General features: G+C 42.5%; 1 protein-coding gene across 12 annotated transcripts; it reads right to left on the bottom strand.

Moving 5' to 3' along the window:
• Positions 1–1,342: 1,342 nt before the first annotated feature.
• ZNF32 (zinc finger protein 32) lies at positions 1,343–6,148 on the bottom strand. 12 transcript variants are annotated; one of them, XM_070614484.1, is made up of 5 exons: positions 6,039–6,118; positions 4,980–5,123; positions 4,038–4,153; positions 3,532–3,671; positions 1,343–2,278 (listed from the first exon to the last, which is right to left on the bottom strand). In XM_070614484.1, the coding sequence occupies exons 4-5, from the start codon at positions 3,599–3,601 to the stop codon at positions 1,527–1,529; spliced, it is 822 nt and encodes a 273-aa protein (XP_070470585.1). In that variant the 5' UTR covers positions 3,602–3,671; positions 4,038–4,153; positions 4,980–5,123; positions 6,039–6,118; the 3' UTR covers positions 1,343–1,526. The 12 variants fall into 12 exon arrangements, with proteins under 12 accessions (XP_070470585.1, XP_070470602.1, XP_070470581.1 ...); XM_070614501.1 differs by having other exon boundaries at positions 4,091–4,153; positions 6,039–6,114; XM_070614480.1 differs by lacking the exon at positions 4,980–5,123 and having other exon boundaries at positions 3,986–4,153; positions 6,039–6,144.
• Positions 6,149–19,808: the final 13,660 nt, after the last annotated feature.

Below are 19,808 nucleotides of genomic sequence, written 5' to 3'. Positions count from 1 at the left end.
CTCCTGTTCTGTGAAGTCATATAAATGGAATTATATACTATATTGCATGTGTGTGTGGATCTGGATTCTTTCACTCAACATAAGGCTTTGAGATTCATCCATATTATTACATGTATCAGTTATTTTTTTATTGCTGAGTCATATTTCATTATATGAACATACCACAATTTATTACCTTACCTTTTGTTGGACATTTATTTCCAGTTTATGACTATTACGAATGAGGATGATATGAACATTCTTGTATGCATCTTTAAATGTTATCAGGGTATCTTTGGGAGCAATTCTGTATTATTACTCAAACCCATAGTGTTTCTAAAGTGTTTCCATGCCCAAAGACCTTTTATAAAATTTACCTCTCTAGATGATAAAGATTTGCTATCAAGCTTTTGGCATTAAGGAACCTACAGCTTACAGGGAAAGAATGGAATGGTAGCTTATTAAGAAAATCACACATCTACAACATTCATCATTTTAATTACATAAATGCTCAGCATGAAAATTTAGAGGTGGCTAAGTTAAGAAAAATATGGAAATTCCCCCTTAAAACCAACTTTTCCTCTCCAATATTCTTCAAATTTCATCCACTAGAGGTAAAAAAAAATTAGGTTATCCTTCCAAATTTCTTCATGTGTGTGTGTGTAGGAGGAAGAGGATAGAATTGTTAGATGACTGGAACTTCGTTATTGACTACAAATCTGGGCTCAGTAATAAGGACACTTATGTCCTTTCTAGGTGACTCCAACCCTGAGATATTGCTACTATCACCAAAAAGGGAGTGCAAGTCACTGTGTCTCCCAGGGAGTAGGAGTCCATTTAATAGAGGACATGATAATAGGCTTAGGATTCTCAAAAATATCGCACACATGGTTGTCTGCTCTTGGGCTATAGGCAAATTCTCTCTATCCAGTTAGGAGTGGAGGACTGAAGTAAAACACACTGCACAGACTCCACACCTCTGCAGGCTTAGAAAGGAACTTACTGTTGTAAGGAAAGGCTAGGGACCCAGCTATGGACGTGGGTGATTTGTTAGAATAGGTCATTAGGGGGTATCATCTAGGTAATACAATGTTCAATAAAAGGATTATTAAAGTAGTTAGATTCACCTCATTAATTCTGCCCAGTGGTCTTGCATGCAAAAGAAGATTAATTTGAATACGCAGAGAAGAAAAGAACCTTGGGATTGATAAGGGCCTGATTTTTTTAAGAAGGCTGGTGGTGTCAACTATAAATTTAAAATCTGTATCTGCTACATACAATCTCCAGTTACGCTCTAGATTAATGGAGATACCTTGGGAAGTTAGGTCAAAATAAACTTTCAGAAATTATGAAACATACGTGATAATGATAATAAACGACGTTTATTTTTCATACTCATTTGGGGTAAAGAGGAAAAGTCAGTTTGCCCTAACGAATGATGGTCTTTCTGAAAGAGTCTCCATTCATTCCACAGAATTGGATAGGTTGCTTGACCTCAGAGGATGATGTACTCTTAATCCGTAAAGAGAACTTCCTTTGAAGAGTGGTCACAGGGTGAGCCTTTGTGAGCAGCTTCGCTGGTGCACAGCCAGACTCCCTCTCTGGGTGAAGCTTTTCCCACATTGGCCACACAGATAGGGTGTCTCTCCTGTGTGGATTTTGCCATGCAGGAGACAATTCCCCCTGGTGTGGAAACTCTTCCTGCATTGCGCGCAGGCATAGGGTTTCAGGCCTGTGTGGACTCTGATGTGAACAATTAAGCTGCCTTTCTGACTGAAGGCTTTTCCACACTGGTCACATCTATAGGGCTTCTCACCACTGTGAACTCTTCTATGAACAGCAAGGTTACTTTGATTCCTGAAGCTTCTCTGACAAATGGCACACTCATAGGGTTTCTGTCCAGTGTGGAGTCTTTCATGAACGGCCAGACTACCTCGTTGACTAAAGCTTTTCCCACACTCCTTGCACTGATAGGGCTTCTCTCCTGTGTGTATTCGCTGATGTGTAACAAGATTGCCTTTGGCCCTGAAGCTTTTTCCACAGTGGGTACACTCAAAGGGCTTTTGACCAGTGTGGATTCTCTCATGTAATGTTAGACTACCCTTCTGCCTGAAGGATTTTCCACATTCCTGGCACTCGTAGACCCTCTGTCTCACTCCAGGTGAGTCTTCTGGTAGTGTCTTAGAATCTGGGGATTTTTGTTCCAGCTTCTCTTTTCTGAAAGAATTCTGGAAATCCCAGCTTGAGGATCCTGTGGCATCAGAGTGATCATATTTTTGGTGGGCTTCTGTCATCACATCTGGCAAAATGAGAGGGAAGTCATGTAAGATGCACCAATATGCTGAGTGAGAAGAATAGGGAAAAAAGAAACAATGCTTTGAGCGCTTATTATGTGCCAGACAATATACCATGAACTTTGCATAGATAATTTAATCCTGGAAACAATCCTGTAAGACTGCTACAGATAAGGAAATGAGAGCATAGGGCGGTTGTCAAAGATCACGCAGCTAGGTAAGCACAGAGTTGGGATTCAAATGTGGGCATGCTGCACAGCAGTGTACTGCCTCTAAATTTAGTTTAATTTAGCCTACCATGTAATCTTGTGAGGTAGACATGATTATCTCTGTTTGCTCAGAAAAATTAAGAAAATTATACAGGATCATATAGAGGCCCATACTCAAGTTTTACCTAACTCCAAAATAGGTATGGACCCAAGCTGTGTAGGGCCTAAGCTTTAAAATTTTGGAGGGACTCCATCAAGAAAAAGTATAAAAGTAGGTACAGGGCTTTGAAGAGACCAATGTGAGAAAGGGGTCCTAGAACTTAAGTTTCACTAGCTCCATGAGAAATCCACCTCTGCTCCAGTCTGCTCTCCTGACAGTGGAGTAAGCTCCATGATGTCAGGAAATATGCAGCAGAATCCTTGGTACTTTGCATCTATTATCTCTAGTCCCTGCAACCCTGCAACATAGAGCTTATTGTTCTATTTTGCAGATAAGCCTGGTGCTCAAGGAAGTTAAATAACTTGTCTGATACCACAGATCGAGCCAGGGCAATTATAGAATCTGATCCAAGGAATTTTCCCCTTTAAAACCCATGTTATTTCAGTTCACTGAGCTATGGTGGAATTGAAATCAGTTTTGGTCGGGAAGTTAAACACTTTCTGTGCAGATATTGGTAGTATTTTTCCAATATTGCCCTGCATCTGAGCCTCCTACTGCACCACTCATCACTTCACCAGTTTTCCTGGAGTCATCCTTGGGAGATTTTGTCCTTGTTCCCCTGCCTTACCCTTCGCCATCTGACTGCACTGAGATTTAAAGCCGCTCATTTATTCTCTCAGAGACTACCTCCATGTCAGGACTGTTCTCCTGCTCTGTTTCTACTGCTATTTCTAACTCCAGCTCGCAGGCTTTCTCTGTAACCCCAGGAATGCTGAGCTCCACCACAGGAATGTCCCCTCTGCTTCCTCAGCCTGCCTACCAGTGCTGGGGACAGGGCCAGGGAATATGGTGAGCCGAGAGCATCCCAGCAATCAACCGACTCACTCACTGAAAAATGCTACATTCTGGGCATATCTTCCATGACAGTCCAGCAGGGTAGCTGCTGGAAATCCAAACATGTCCACTCCTGCTGTATGACCTTAATCACCACCTCTTTATATGATTCTTCCATGGGCTGTTCTTGAGCACCTGAGGAGGAAAAAACAAACACACACAAACAAAACAGCACAACAAAAATAAACAGGAAAGGGCAGGAGAATTGACAAGTGAGAAGGATTAAAGTTAACAGGAGCTCCAGTTTGGGGTATGAGAAAATGGAGGAAATCTGGATTGCCTGATGTAATGTTAGTCTCCTATAATGTAACTATAAAATGGGCTGAAAGGTACCATGACCACACACAGATGAGTCCAGGAGGAAGCAGGAGGTGGGAAAGCAGAGAACACAAAGAGTAAAGACACATCTCCTTCTGCCAACCCCAAGATAATGGCCGCTCCTTTTGTACCTTAGCCTTGGCATGTGAGTGAACCTTCCACTTCCTTCCCCCACCTAAGCACCTGCTATTTTGTCCTCCAAGCCTCCAAAGGAATTCAGATTCTAAAAAACCCACGTTTCAGGCTCCATGATTAGTTCCACGATGGAAATGGCTCCAGCTCTCCTCTCCAGTTCCCCCCTAGGTTATAAGGACAGACAAGAGATTTCCTATGTTACCTTTTAGCAATTCTGAGGAGGCTCCAGATCCAGACCCACCCCCTCCTACTCTTCAAGATACAATACAAGTTCTGAGGAACTGTAAATACTTGTCAATTCTTGGAAAAGGAAGACCTACTTCAGACTCCAAAACCAAGCCCCAGGCACATGAACTAGGGTAAATAACTTGCCCAAATTCTCAGAGCCAGTAAGGAGTCAAGGTGTATCAAAGGTTCAACCGAGACTTTCTGGATCCAAAGTCTGTGCCCTTACACTAGTCAATTCTCTGGTTCCTCATCACTAAAGAGCTGTTAGAATTCTTAGGAAATGGAACAGAATGGGACAGGGCTTGACCAGACTTTACTACTCTTCCAGATCCTAGGAATCCTCTTGCTCCATGTTATCTTTTTCTACTGTTTTTTTTAAAGACTATTCTCTCCTTACTTCAGGACCCTATTTACTGAATTCTTACACTTTACACAGTGGTTCAATGTATAATCCCTCTACTATGTCCCATCAAAATGCTGGCCTCCTGATTTAATGAAATAGCAATGTGATGCTACAATTCTTTGTTTTGTTAACCTAAGCACCTGGTCTTCCTGACAATTTCACATTCTGCTACATGCTGTGATGACTGGAGAGGCATTTTAAACTCTTATTTGGAGAACTCAGCTCCACTTTGGAGTACAAGCTACACAGGAATCCTCTATCTGAGTCCCTGGACACTATGGTACGTTCATTTGGAAGCTCAAGGTGTTACTGCTCAACAACTGCACATCCACCAAAAGCCGGGGGAAAGTACGTGGCACCTGCTGCCTGAGGTTGGACTCGGTCCTTGGGTGGTCCAGCAGATAGAGTTTGGTCAAACAAACGGGTCAAATTGGCAGCTCTGCCTCTCCACATGCTGTGAGATCTTCAGCAACGAGCAACTCAGCTGCGTCTCAGGAATCTCCCTTATTAATAAAGGGAAATTGTCTTATTTTTCTCCCTAGATCACAAGTCTGGGGAATTAATTTCCTGAAGATTTTGGAGAAAGTGGCTTCATAATAGAAAATGTGGCTTTTCCTAACAGAAAGACTCTTTATTCTTTGGGAAAGCTCAGAAGCAGGCCATGAGAGACCTGGATTCTCACCTCACTCCTGCTCCCTATGACCTCGGGCAAGTAACCAAATAGCCCTGACTCTCTTTCCTCACTAAATAGGTTAAAAACACTCATGTCAGGTGGCTCCTGGGAGAATAAAAGACTCAAATGTGAAGGGTCTCTGACATGACCTACAGATTTAAGGCCTAAAGCTGAGAGTCCTCAGGAGAGGACCAGAAGAGGGGGTAATTTTGCTGTCTTGGGAACTCTTGGGAACAGTTTCAGGGTTAGGAGATTTTGGGTAAGAGTGGTTATTTTCTCCACAGCTGATCCACTTCGTCCTTTCTCCCATTCTCCACCCAGAGGAGTCTGTCCTCTCGCCCGGTCACCCTCCCTGGAGAGACCGTCCTTTCCCCTGTCCATCTTCTGAAACCCTCACCGGAGCCGGGGCACACCTGCCTGCGGCTCCCCCTCCCGTGTCTCCAGGATGCGGGGTCTTCACCCACGCCCGTCGGAGGGGCCCTGCTGTTCCGGGCAGACTCCCTCTCCTGCCTCAGGCACCCCCAAGCCCCCCGTGCGTGCTGGACCTCAGCACCCCGCGCTCCGCTCGAGCCGGACCCTTCTCTGCGGGCCGCAGACCTCTCCCCTCGGGGCGGGCCTCCCTCGTTGCCCAGGCCGGCGTGGCCTGCTCAGTGCCGCGGGGGCCCTGGAGGGCCCGGGCGCAGCGGCCTACCGGCTCGGCCCCGCCTCGCCCGGGCGCAAGGACCCGGCCGGCGGCCACACTCACCGCAGCGGCGCGCGCCCGCAGACAGACAAAGGCCCGCGCTGAGCCCGCAGCAGCGCTGGCGCGAGCGGACCAGACTACAACTCCCAGGAGGCTCCGCGCGAGCCCGTCCTTCGGGCCCTGGGCCTCAGCAGCCCCGACTTCTCGGAGCACTGTGGGAAACGTAGTTCGGTGGCGCGACCTGGTCCTTGGGCTCCGCGGGTCCGGGCGGGCGCTGGGTCTCAGACCGCCCCGCTTTGACCTGGAGCCCGAGGACCCCACTTGTCCCCGGACGTAGAACCAGGATGGAGGGGCCATTGGGCCTCTCAGATTAGCGAGACGTGGAGTGGCAGCCTCGTGAAGCCGCCTGCTGAGCCAGGAAATCGGGAATCCAGGGCTCTTGCAGGGTTTCATGGAAAGAAAACAGAGCCTTGGGGAGAAATCAGTGACAAAGCTTTGGGTGCTTAGGGGCTATGTGTCGAGCCGCTGCATGAGCAAAGACCCGGTGTTCTATAATTAGGTCTCTGAAGCAAGGAGCAAATCCTTCAAGCAGAGACTGTGGGAAAGGGGAATTTGGAACACCTCAGGAGAAGTTCAAGGGCTGGGAGGAGTGTGCTTCGGTCTGGTAGACAGCTATTCCCTCCGATCCCTTTGGGTCGGAATTCACCCTGGAAATAACGGGTAAGAGAGCAGGCTATGGAGTTGTCTTAAATTTGCATGTTGGCTCCACTACTGACTGGCTGTGGGACTCTGGAAGGTCTTCTTATCTGGTGGGGAGCCCAGGATAGGGTCGGGTGACAGCGAAGGGGGCCTGGATTCTTGGGAGGGCCAGGGTATAGGCCAGGAGACCCCCTTATCCTATTCCTTCAGAGCAAAGGCAGGTATGTGATTGAACCCAGAAAAAAATTGTTCTGCATCTACCCTATGAATTATGGAGAGAAAACAGTATTTTCTAGGGTAACAAATAGGATTTTTCTTCTTCTTCTCCTTCTCTTTCTTTTTTTGGTGAGGAAGATTGGCCCTGAGCTAACATCTGTTGCTAATCTTCCTCTTTTTGCTTGAGGAAGGTTGTGCCTGAGCTAAAATCCGTGCTAGTCTTCCTCTGTTTTGTATGCAGGATGCCTCCACAGCATGGCTTGATGAGTGGTGTGTAGGTGCATGTCTGGGATCCAAAACCCTGAACCCTGGGCCACGGAAGCAGAGCACGTGAGCTTAACTAGTATGCCACAGGGTGGTCCCAGGTTTTTGTTCTTAACCGAAGTTGTGATTGAAGCGTTGAGAAATTGCAAGCCCTGAAGATTACTCAGCACATGGGGCAAGAGCTCTTTGTCATGAGGCTTCTCTCAAAAGCCACACAAACACAGGCAGTCAAGTCCTTGGCCCTGTTATGTAATACTGGGAGGAGGCAAGTTTGCATTTGTGAGGTAAAACCTCTCCAAAATGCCTTAAACCTCCTTCAGACTCACTTCTAGGATCCTGGAATTAAAGTGCCTGCTGGCTGAGGCAGCTTTATCTGGGGCTTCCTCCCCCTCGGAATCACCTTTGCTTTCCTTCATCCTGGAGCTCTCCTGCCCCGTGGGCTTCTCTCCAGGTTCCCTGCTCCAGAGTTCCTGCTTGGGGGCTGCCTATCTGACTGAATAAAGGGCTTCATAAGGAACGTTTCCTCGTGCTTGTCCTTGTCCTCGACCTAAAAGTCACGCATCTGTTAAACAATACAAAACAAAATTAATTTCACACAGTATACATAAGTAATAAGTTGATTCGTAAATGTTAGTTCTTACTACTACTAGTAACCCATCGTTAAGCTCATTCAACATATATGTGCTAAGCCCATTTTAAGTGTCAGGTACTCTCCTGGGTATTGGGGACACAAATGTGAACAAGACACACTCCCTTTTCCTAGGGAGGAAGCTGACACTCTAGTTGACTGACTCACGGGGAAGTCCCTGAGTGTGCAGTGGGCACTGGCCTGAAGGCCCGACTTCTGAAGAGCCTCTCAGCACGACTGCAGAGCTCCCTGTGGTGCCTCCTTCCGTCATTTGTTCAAGGGCCAGAGAGAGAAAGGGATAGGGCACCGGGGTACAGGGCACGTCACTGCTCCCTCTGTCTTTCCTTCCAGAGCATCCACAGACACTTTTATTTTTCAAAGCCCAGGCAGCACACAGCAAAGGCCAGTCCTCCTGTCTGATGGGGTGGCGCTGTGTGAGTGTCTTTGCTCCCCTCTCTCCCGAGGCTGTGTCAGTAAGGCTGTGTGTGTCACCCTCCGCCTCCCAGGACTGGGAGTCATTTCCCTGCTGATAAACAGCACCGTGCACCTAGAAGTCACTCCAGGCACATTGGTTCTGTTGAGGTCAGGATCAGCTGTGGACGTTAGGACAAGATCCACGTCCCATCATGCAAGTAGACGACAAAGCTTTGGTGGGAAAAGATGGCTGTAAAGGGAGACTGTAGTCACTTTTCTCTTATGAATCTGCATAAATTCTCTTAAGGACTCTCAGGAAAGTGGACATATTGACTGGAAAGTGGGGGAGAAAATGCTTAGGACTGGAGTTGATGAGACCCAAAGCTCTCTAGACAGACACTTACCAGTCTTTACCCAGATCTTAAATGGGGCCCAGGCCTCAGCCACCACCTGCATCTGAAGGCGCACACTCAACAGGAGGGCGGGGAGCAGGGGAGGGTGCCAGCAGGGTAGATTTGAAAAATCGCTAAAACACTATCCCCCCACTTCACGTGCATTTCAAAATGTTAGGGAAGGACAGATAATTCAATAAACGGTGTTATGACAAAAGGGCAACCACTTGGGAAAGAAAGAAAGTTAAATGTTTACCTAACTCCTAGGCCAAGACAGCCTCTAGATGGATTAAATGTAAAAGGTAAAACCCAGATCCCTAAAGGCCCAGAAGAATGTATGGATTAATATTTTTATAATCTTGGCACAGGAAAGGCTTTCCTAACCATGGTAACAAAAGCAGAAACAACGAAGAAAAAGATTGCTGGATGTGACTGCATTAAAATCTAACACCTGTGTGTCAAAACACCACTAAATAAAGTTAACGCCTGACAAGCTGGGAAAATATTAATAACTGTCATATTTAAAGATACCGTACAAATCAATGAGAAAAACAAAATATTTCAATAGAAATTTGGAAAAGGACAGGAATTCACAAAAGACAAAAACAGAATTAAAGAAAAATAACTCAGATTCTCTATTAACTTTTTTAAAATGCCAATTGAAACAAAGGAAATTTTTTCCCTAACTACTGAATGGCAAAAATTGCAAACAGGACTAGGGAAATGAGTATTTTCATTTGTGTGTAAATTGAGACAATCATTCTGATTAGACATTTGGTATTATGTTATCAAAAAGTCCTAAAAATGTGTCTATTCTAGAATTTTTTGCTCATAAAGAAAAACATGAAATAATTTTATCCCAAATGTAGAATGAAAGCTGTGGCGTCCAAGTTTCTGAAGTGAACTGCTGACTTGGAAAGGACTCCTGGTTCCTTTGAAGCGAGTGGCTGACCCAGAAGCTTCCATGAGATGGCGTGCTGCTCAAGGAACGCGCGAGGCCTTCGCTTGCTGCTGTAGTCTGAACAAAGTGTTTGGGTCTAGAGTGCTGGAGTGGGGATCTGCCCTCCTGGAAGGGTTATCAGAACAATTTCCATCATGCCTCAAGTCTGTGTTTACTGTCCCTGTCAGAAATGCAAGCCCCCTTAGTCGTCTGTTAACAGCCATGTTTTATGTCCCCAGACCTCCCCATCCACTGAACTAACCAGTCTTCCCATCCCTCCAAAACTGTCCCGCTGTGTCCATCACGGAGGCCAGTGCTTGGCAGAAAGCTGGCTTTCTCTCAGGTCCCTCCTGCTTAGGGGCCAGGCTTGAGCAGCTGGACCCACCAGAAAGAAAGGGATCCGTGCTTTCGTGCAATACTCTGGAATGGTTGTTGAACCCTTGGCTAGAGCCATCCGAGTGTCTTGTCAAGATATTTCTCAGGGCTGGAGGTCATCCTGGCCTCTCCTTGGATAAGCCCTTCCTGTTCTCTGTTGCTGATCCTGTCCTTTTGAATAAATATGTCTTGTGTTTGATCTCACTATTCTTACCTGATTTGTAAATTTGGGATACTAATAATTTAGCCTTAACAATGCCTAGTTGTGCGTCTTTGCTTTGTAACCTTGTAACTCTCTCAACTATTCAAATCTAAATATTTATCCTTAAGGAAGCTGTTTTTACAGGCTTTGGACAGATTTTTCATTTTGCCATTTATTTATACCGTGTAACCAGCTGTACCTTTCTTTATTCAGAATTTTGATGGAGTTGCTGTTAAACCAGAAGATGGAAGGGAAAGTTTGGGTTGGGGACTGAGGTCCCACACTCAGTGTATATTTGTATCTATTTCCAGTGCTATGGGCCAGGCCATCATTTCCTGCTGAGGCTCTAACGCCCAGAGATGATTATTGTGTTTGGTATCACCTAGTGGGACTGGCTCTAGGGTCCTTTTAGGATATATTTATGGTGCTGCTTGGCCCAGAAAGAGGAGGTGCCCTTTGTTGTGCAGGTGAGTGCTGTCCTCTCATGATAACCCTTCGGAGGAAATGTGAAAGGGAACACAAAGTCCTGTGTTTCTGTCAGGCCATTTTGCAGGAAGGCCTCCCAAGCAGCCAGAAGGTGAAGATATGAATGAGACTGCAGGTGGGAGCTAGAAGTTGGTCCTGCTCAGATTATCTGTTGGGTGTTATTTCTTCCCACAACCAAGTCCTGAGCTGCAGCCCTTGAAGCCAAGGATCTTCACCTAGATGAGCTCCATGTGCATCTGTGAATTCTCAAAGTGGCAAAAGTGGACTTGGAGGTTTTTTAGGGCAAATAGTACATACTTTTCATCAAAGAGTTGGTTGACTTCCACAAAGATGAAAATGATTGTTTTAGAGCATTTTTGAATAAGCAGAGGGAGATCATTTTAAACCTTATCTTTTTATTTTGAATTAATTTTAGACTTGCGGAAAAGCTGCAAAAACAATGCAAAGAGTTCACATTTATCTTTTACTCAGCTTCCCCTAATATTAACAACTTACAGAATTATAATACAATAATCAAACCGGGAAATTAGCATTGGCTCAATATGCAATAGTAATACTTAACAGTAAACTACTGGCTTTATTTAAATTTTACCAGTTTTTCCCCTAGTGTTCATTTTCTGGTCCTGGATCTGGTCTGGGAGCCCACATTGCATAGCGTTGTGTCTCTTTAACTTCCTCCTATCTGTAGCATTTCCCCATTTTAAAGAAGAAAATAAAATCTGTTGGTAGTGATGATGTTAAAATGCAAGATAAATGTACGGACATACAAATGATCTGCTTCCTTCTCTTCCGTTTTTCCTTCTCATTCATTTTCCTTTCCAAGCAAACCTGAAAAATTAGCTTTGTTCGTATTTGCTGTAACTGAAGTAAAAAATAAATAATGATTTTTATTTAAAAAAAAACGCAGTTGATAGTTTTAAAGGCTTTAAAAGCTTCAACCACATTTCAGAATAGTGAAACATATTGTACCCTGCCACTTTACTGTATTCATTAATTATTTCTAATAGTTTTTTGGTGTATTCTTTAGGGCTTTCTATATATAGAATCATGTCATCCACAAATAGTGACAGTTTTACTTCTTCCCTTCCAATATGGATCCCTTTTATTTCTTTTTCTTGCCTAATTGCTCTGGCTAGGACTTCCAATACGATGTTAAATAAGAGTGGTGGGAGTGGGCATCCTTGTCTTCTTCCTGTTCTTAGAGGAATAGCTTTCCGTTTTTTACTATTGAGTATGATGTTGGCTGTGGCTTTGTCATATATGGCCTTTATTATGTTAAGTTACTTTCCTTCTATGCCCATTTTATTGAGAGTTCTTATTATAAATGGATGTTGAATCTTGTCAAATGCTTCTCTGCAGCTATTGAGATGATCATGTGATTTTTATTCTCCATTTTGTTAATGTGGTGTATCATGTTGATTGATTTGTAGATGTTGAACCATCCATACATCCCTGGAATAAATCTCACTTGATCATAGTGTGTGATCCTTTCAGTGTATTATTGTATTCACTTTACTAATATTTTGTTGAATATTTTTGCTTCTATGTTCATCAGTGATATTGGCCTATAATTTTCCTTTTTTGCATTATCTTTGTCTGGTTTTGGTATCAGGGTAATGTTGGCCTTGTAAAATAAGTTAGGAAGTGTCCTCTTCAAGTATTTGGAAGAGTTTGAAAAGTATGGGTATTAAATCTTCTTTGAATGTTTGGTAAAATTCACCAGAGAAGCTGTCTGGTCCTGGACTGTTGTTTTTTCAGGAAGGTGTTCATTACTGTTTCAATTTCTTCATTTGTGATTGGTCTATTCAGATTCTCTATTTCTTCATGATTCAGATTGGGGAGATTATATGATTCTAAGAATTTATCTGTTTCTTCTAGGTTATTCAACTTTTTGGCTTATAGCTTTTCATAGTATTCTCTTGTAATCCATCGTATCTTGGTGGTATATGTTGTAATTTCTCCTCTTTCATTTCTGATTTTATTTATTTGAGCCTTCTTTTTATCTTAGTGAGTCTAGCTAAGGGTTTGTCAATTTTGCTTATCTTTTCAAAGAACCAGCTCTTAGTTTCATTGATCCTTTCTATTGTCTTTCAAGTCTCTGTTTCATTTATTTCTGCTTTGATTTTTATTATTTCCTTCCTTCTGCTGACTTTTGGCTTCATTTGTTCTCTTTTTTTAAGTTCTTTTGAGTGTAGTGTTAGATTGTTTATTTGAGATTTTTCTTGTTTATTGAGGTAGGCTTGTATTGCTATACACTTCCCTCTTAGTACTGCTTTTGCTAAATCCTGTTAGTTTTGGTATATTGTGTTTTCGCTTTCATTTGTCTCCAGGTATTTTTTGATTTCTCCTTTAATTTCTTCTTTGATCCAATAGTTGTTCAGTGGCATGTTGTTTAGTTTACACATATTTGTGACTTTTCCAGATTTTTCTTGTATTTGATTTGTAGTTCCATACCATTATGGTTGGAAAAGATGCTTGATATGACTTCAATCTTCTTAAATTTATCAAGGCTTGTTTTGTTTCCCAACATATGGTCTGTCTTTGAGAATGTCCCATGTGCACTTGAGAAGAATGTATATTCTGCAATTTTGGATGGAATATTATATATATGTATCTGTTAAGTCCATCTGGTGTAGGGTTTCATTTAAGGCCAATGCTTCCTTGTTGATTTTCTGTCTGGATGATCTATCCATTGATATAAGTGGGATCTTGTATGCAGTCTCTGCTGCTTGTAGGGCTGATGTTGGGGGTACTGCCACTGGAGACTGGGTCATGGGCACTACTGTGGCTCCTGAAGCCTCAGGTTGCAGGTGCCACCTGCCACTGCTGGGGGAAGGTGAGGGGCTGAGCAGTAAGTGCTGTTGCTGCTCCTGCAGTCTCTGGTCTCTGGCTTCAGTGTGCTTTTTGAAACTTCAGGTCAGGGCATGACTGCCCCTGCTGGGACTATCCACATTTTGGATGTAGCCCTTGCTGCTGGAAAGAGTGGGGTGGGAGTCACCATTGCCTGGGAAGCAGGAGGGGGCTTGGTTGCTGGCACTGTTGTGTTTCCTAAAGCATCAGGTTGGGGGTGCTATCTGTCACTGCTGGGAAAGAGGCAAGGGCTGAGCCACAAGTGCCATTGCTCCTCCTGCAGCCTCTTGTTGCTGGCATGTGCTGGTGCACTTTTGGACAACTCAGGTCAGGATATCACTGTCACTGCCTGGGGTATCCACATTTTGGATTGCTGGGGCAAGGGGCAAGGGGAAGAGGCTGTTACCCTAGTTCCACTCCCTCCCAGAGGTTCGTTCCACTCACCTTCAGATGTATAGCTGTTGGGATCTCTCAGGCATTCTGGTGTGCTGTGCAAGGAGTCCTTTGTTGGTCAGTGGGTGTCCCACTGGTTGTAACTTAGAGAGGAGAGACAAAGGGAACAACTCAGTCCACCATGAGGCTGACACCACTCTCAGTGGAACGTTTAAAATACCATGTTTAGCAGATGCTGTTGGTGCCCATCATATTCTCTGAGCTCACCTTAAGCTTCAGTGATAGTGTTCCCATCTGTGGAAAGCTTCCTCTTTCAAGAACCTGAGTTCCTTGGCTGGGGACTTTCTTTGGCCACAGGATTTTGCCTGGTCCTCTGAGTGTGGCAGGCCTTAAACACTGGGGATTTAATACTTTCAGGAGCCACCTTCAACCGAAGGGAATAGGAATTCATGGAGAAGTATACCAGCTTGCCCCCTTCTCAGCAGAAGGTTCTGAAGTGTGTTCTATACTCTCTCAGAGGCCCCAGTGGGCTTGTGCCTCATTTCCCCACAGTGGTAGCCCACCTTTCATGCACCCTTGATTGATGTTTCCCTCTCTGGCTAATTCTCCCACCTTGCCTGACTGTGCTTCCCAAACTCCTTGCCCTCAAGTCTTTGTCTCAGTGTCTACTTTCTGGGGGAGCCTAAAAGAAGACACCATATGAGCTAAGTAACACTCCCAATAGAACTATCAGTCTTATTGGGAGGTAAAAGCTCTAGGTGGGCCTCAAACCAACTTGAAGGAATGGGGATTAAATAAAATCAGTAAACCCCAATAGGAGAGGGTATATTACTAATAAATATGATGGACCAAGAGAAATGGTTGCAACGCTCCCCCCCTTCCAAATATTGGGAGAGAAGAGAGTATCATTTTAAATCAGCATTTACAATCACAGACTAAATACTAAAAGAATAGGGAGGGATGGAAAGTGGACTGAGATAAGCCCAAAATCATTAAAGTCTTACACTTCTGTAAAGGGCAAATAAAGTTTGGTGTGTTTATTGCTATTTTAAGACATATTGTAAATGAGGGCTATACTGTTTCAGGATAACAACCATGGGATCGAAACAGGGCTGTTTTCCTGCTTATCCTTGACAAATGATGGAAGCAAGTGGGAACAAGCTCACTCATCTAAAGACAAGAAATGGATAAGGAAACATAAAGAATTAGGCTTGGATTGTGAATGTCCACAATCTGCATCCTCTGATGGTGAAGAAGCCCCCCCTCTCACCTCCCATGTTCCATCAAACGTTGTGTCCTCCCAGTTTGACTCTTAACTATATATTGGATCTGCTGCCTCTACCCCTCCCTCTCTGTCACTCCACAATATGTGAACTTTTCTATCTAGCTTTCTAGGTTAGGTTCCTAAATGTTGATTTGTCTGAAAAATACAATCCATGGGGCTGGCCTGGCAGCATAGCCGTTAAGTTCGCATGCTCCGCTTCAGTGGCCTGGGGTTCACCGGTTTGGATCCTGGGCGCAGACCTATGCACTGCTTATCAAGCCATGATGTGGCAGGCATCCCACATAGAAAGTAGAGGAAGATGGGCACAGATGTTAGCTCAGGGATGATCTTCCTCAGCAAAAAGAGGAGGATTGGTGGCAGATGTTAGCTCAGGGATAATCTTCCTCAGGAAAAAAAAGAAAGAAAATACAATTCATTGTGCTTATTAGGTATCCGATAGCTACTAAGCCATTGTGAATGCACAAAAGTGCCCAAGAGTGGACTTGGGAACAGTCCCAAGTCTGATGCTCTTGGAAATAGATGTGTCTATGAAGACATTTATGTATGTTATACATAATTTAATCCTCACAACAGCTCTATGTAGGAGGCAATACCATTCCCTCCATATTAGAGAGGTGTCCATCATGTGTCTAGGGTCTCACAACTAGTAAGTGGTCAATCTGGGATTCTGCCCAGGTCTGACTCCAAATGCCTTGCTCCTTTCAACTCCCTGGATTGTCTTTACGGGAAGTTCATTGGACTGCAACAGGTGTACCTCAAACAAAACAACCCAGAAAAGCTTTATCAAATATGAACAGAGGGACTGACGTGAATATCGATATTCAAAAAGCATTTTTTAGTCAACAGAAACATTTAACAAAATGGTTGTTACCATGAATATTAAGGACAATGTTTTTAAAACTTTACAAATTTTGTTACTTTGTGACATAAAGACATAACATTTAGAGTTAAGGAATATTTGACAAAATATGCTATTTAGAAACTTGAATTTATCTTTATCAGTTTATATCAGGTCAAGCTGGCGAACGGTAGGTATAGTTATAAAACAATGAAATAGAATGAATCAATAAAATCTGAGCTTTAGAGCTTTTCCAGTGTCTGAAATATTTACAAAGTCTTATAATTCATTATGACATAAAGAGAATCAATACATTGCAAAAAATGAAGAAAAATCTTACAGGCTATAAACCCTCTCCATAATATAGCAAAACTAGTAACAATGAATGTTTCAATAGGAATTACAATAGGAATTGTGCCTTTTGTAAACTTGCTCAATTCTCTCTCAAATAATAATTGACTAAAGTGGGAAATTAAAGAATATAGCAACATAGTGTTTATTAAATGACAACACTACATATAGAATTCTATAATATTTATCAAAGCAATACTCAAGAGAAAATTCACATATAATCTTTTTATCACCAATAAAGGAAAAAAAATAAAAGATGACAACATTCAACTTACACTTATTATAAAGGGTAATTCAAAGAAGTATCAGAAAAAAATAATACTAATAAAAGGAGAAATAAATTAGAAAACACAAATGCTGAAAATTATAAATCTCAAAAAAAACCAACTCACTAAAAAATCTAACCAAGAAAACCAGAGTAAGGTGGACACAGAATACTGTAATTAAGAAAGAGAATGATAAAGATATAATTTACTTTGTAAAATTATAAGCAAATATTATGATTAATTGTAATTCAAGTACTTTCGGGAAATTTGATAGATATTTAGGTGGCTTTGGTTTCATTCATGACCACCAGAGGGCATATTAGTTTTTAAATTTCCTTTTCCCTCCCTTTCCTTTCCTGGAACGTCTTTGATGAGTTCTGGGCTATTTTAGTGACAGACCCTAGAGAGCAAGTCAGCTTCAGGCTTAAATGCTAGAGTCCGGAAGGGATTGGAGATTCTGGCTTGCCCACCCTCCACTGGAGGGAACATCAAAATGAGAATCCTAGGGTCCTGATGGGAAATGAAGATGTGGGGTTTGTAGCACGAATTGGTAAGTTGCTATAGTTTCCAGGAAAAAAAATCACGGCTTTCTGAACAGGAAAAGGATGCTAGCTCAGATTGTTAAAGTTCCATGAGGAGCGCTAGAGAGAGAGGAGCTTTGCTTCTCTTCTCTGTGTTAACAGCGCTTCAGAAACCCAGAGCGGCAGAACTAACTGCCCCTATCATGTTGCCCGTGCCCTAAGAGGGCAAACAATCCTTCCAGAATAGCAGTGCTAAACTAGAAAAGAGGTTCATCAAAGTTCCTTTCCAGCCTAAGGATTTTCATTATTAAATAACTTCCAAGGACGATCTTTGGCCCCATGGTGGAAAGTGTGCAAATATAAAAATCACACACTCAGCATAGATTCATCATTCCGCAACTTTTGGCAGAGTGACAACAACACTCCCTGTGTCATGGAGCTGTGGAGGTTAATTCCGGTAGTAATCTTCCACTTTGTGAAAAACATAAAGCTGTCTGTGCACAGAAGAATTTCATGGTATCCAGTGGTCCTAGAACTAGTCTTTCTCCATCGGATATCCCACGGCACTTTGTCAGTGCGTATTTTATGATCCTTGTGCCTTTCTGTGCTGCATTAGCAATAACATACACGTCTTTTCTTGACTATGAGAGCAAGATCTTGACCCAGTGAATCTGTAAACTCTCTTCATTACTGAGCAGTGTCATACATGTAGCAGATATTCAAAGAATCTTTAGTAAATGAATATTTGTTCAACCATCCTAGTGCCTCTCATCTCCAATCTAACCCCCAGGGTAATCAAAGGATACAGATTGGAAAAGAAGTAGTGGACCTGCCATTAGTCACTGACATGGTTGTGTACATAGAAATTCCTATGGAATATAAAAATAAAACCACTGAATAGCCCTTGAATTTGGTAAGGTCACAGGACACATAGTCAATAAACAATTAATTATATTCATATATAATGGTAACAATTAGAAAATGAAATGAAAGTATTTTTTATAACAGCATCAAAACCATTAAATGTCTAGGAAGAAATCTAACAAAATACATATAAGATCTCTACACTAAAAGCTATAAAACATTGCTGAGAAAAATCAAGGTAGACCTAAATAAGTGCCAAGGTATACTATGTTTATGGGTTATAAGATTCAGTACAGTTAAGAAGGCATCTCTCTGGAAATGGATTCATAGACTCAATGGAATTCTAATCTAAGTCCCAGCAGGACTTTTTTGTAGACATAGACAAGCTGATTCTAAAACTTACAGAGTAAGGCAAAGGATCCAGACTAGCCAAAACAATCTTTAAAAAGAGGAACAAAGTTAGAGGACTTATCTAACCTGATTTCAAGAGTTTTTATAAACTAAGTAATAAATACACTGTTTATTGGCATAAGAATAGACAAATAAAGCAATGGAACAGAATAGAGTCAAGAAACAGAACCACAAAAATAATCAATTGATTTTCCGCAAAGGTACCAAATCAACCTAACGTAGGAAGAAAGTCTAACAAATGATGTTTAAACACTGAATATTCATATGGAAAAAAATGAACCTAAACCACTACCTCACTTCACACACAAAATTAAGATGAGTCATAGCCTTAAAATTAAAGCTAAGACCATAAAGATTCCAGAAGATTATATAGGAAATTATTTTTGTGACTTTGGAGTAAGCAAAAGTTTCTTAGTACACAAAAAAGCCACTAATCCCTAAAAAATGATAAAGAGGTCTTCATAAAAATATTTCTATTAAAAAATGGGCAAAGAACTTGAATGGATATATAGATGACCAATAAGAACATAAAAAGATGCTCAACATCACTAATCATTAGAGAAATTCAAATCAAAACCACATTGAAGGGCCAGCCCCATGGCCGAGTGGTTAAGTTCACACGCTGTGCTTCAGCGGCCCAGGGTTTCACCAGATCCTGGGCGCATACACGGCACCACTCGTCAAGCCACGCTGAGGCACCGCCCCACACAGCACAACCAGAAGGATCTACAACTAGAACATACAACTGTGTACTGGGGGGTTTGGGGAGAAGAAGAAGGAAAAAAACCATATTGAGATGCCACTTCACACCGGATGGGATGGCTATTATATATCTCTCAGAAAATAACAAGTGCTGGTGAAGATGTGGAGAAATTGGAACCGTTGTGCACTGGTGGTGGGAATGTAAAATGGCACAGCTGCTGTGAAAAACAGTATGGCAGTTCCTCAAAAAGTTAAACATAGAATTACCATATGACCCAGCAATCCCACGTCAGGGTATATACCCAAAAGAATTGAAAGCACAGACTTCAACGGACACTTGTACACCAATGTTTATAGCAGTATTATTCACAGTAGCTAAAAGGTGGGAACAACCTAAATGTCCATTGACAGATGATGAATGGGTAAACAACATGTGATATAGACACACAATGGAATATTATTAAGCCTTAAATAGGAAGGAAATTCTTATACATGCCATGACATGGATGAACCTTGAAGACATTATGCTAAGTGAAATAGCCAGTCACAGAAGGACAAATATTGCATGATTCCACTTACATGAAGTACCCAGAGTAGTCAAATTCAAATAGACAGAAATTAGAATGGTGGTTGCCAGGGCTGCGGGCAAGGGCGAATGGGAGGTTATTGTCCAATGGGTACAGAGTTTCAGTTAAGGATGATGAAAAAATTCTGGAGATGTATAGTGGTGATGGTT

The sequence above is a fragment of the Equus przewalskii genome, chromosome 1 (genome assembly GCF_037783145.1).
Source record: "Equus przewalskii isolate Varuska chromosome 1, EquPr2, whole genome shotgun sequence".
NCBI lineage: Eukaryota > Metazoa > Chordata > Mammalia > Perissodactyla > Equidae > Equus > Equus przewalskii.
The sequence above is the reverse complement of the archived record's forward strand: the minus strand, read 5'-3'. Positions and strand labels throughout refer to the sequence as shown.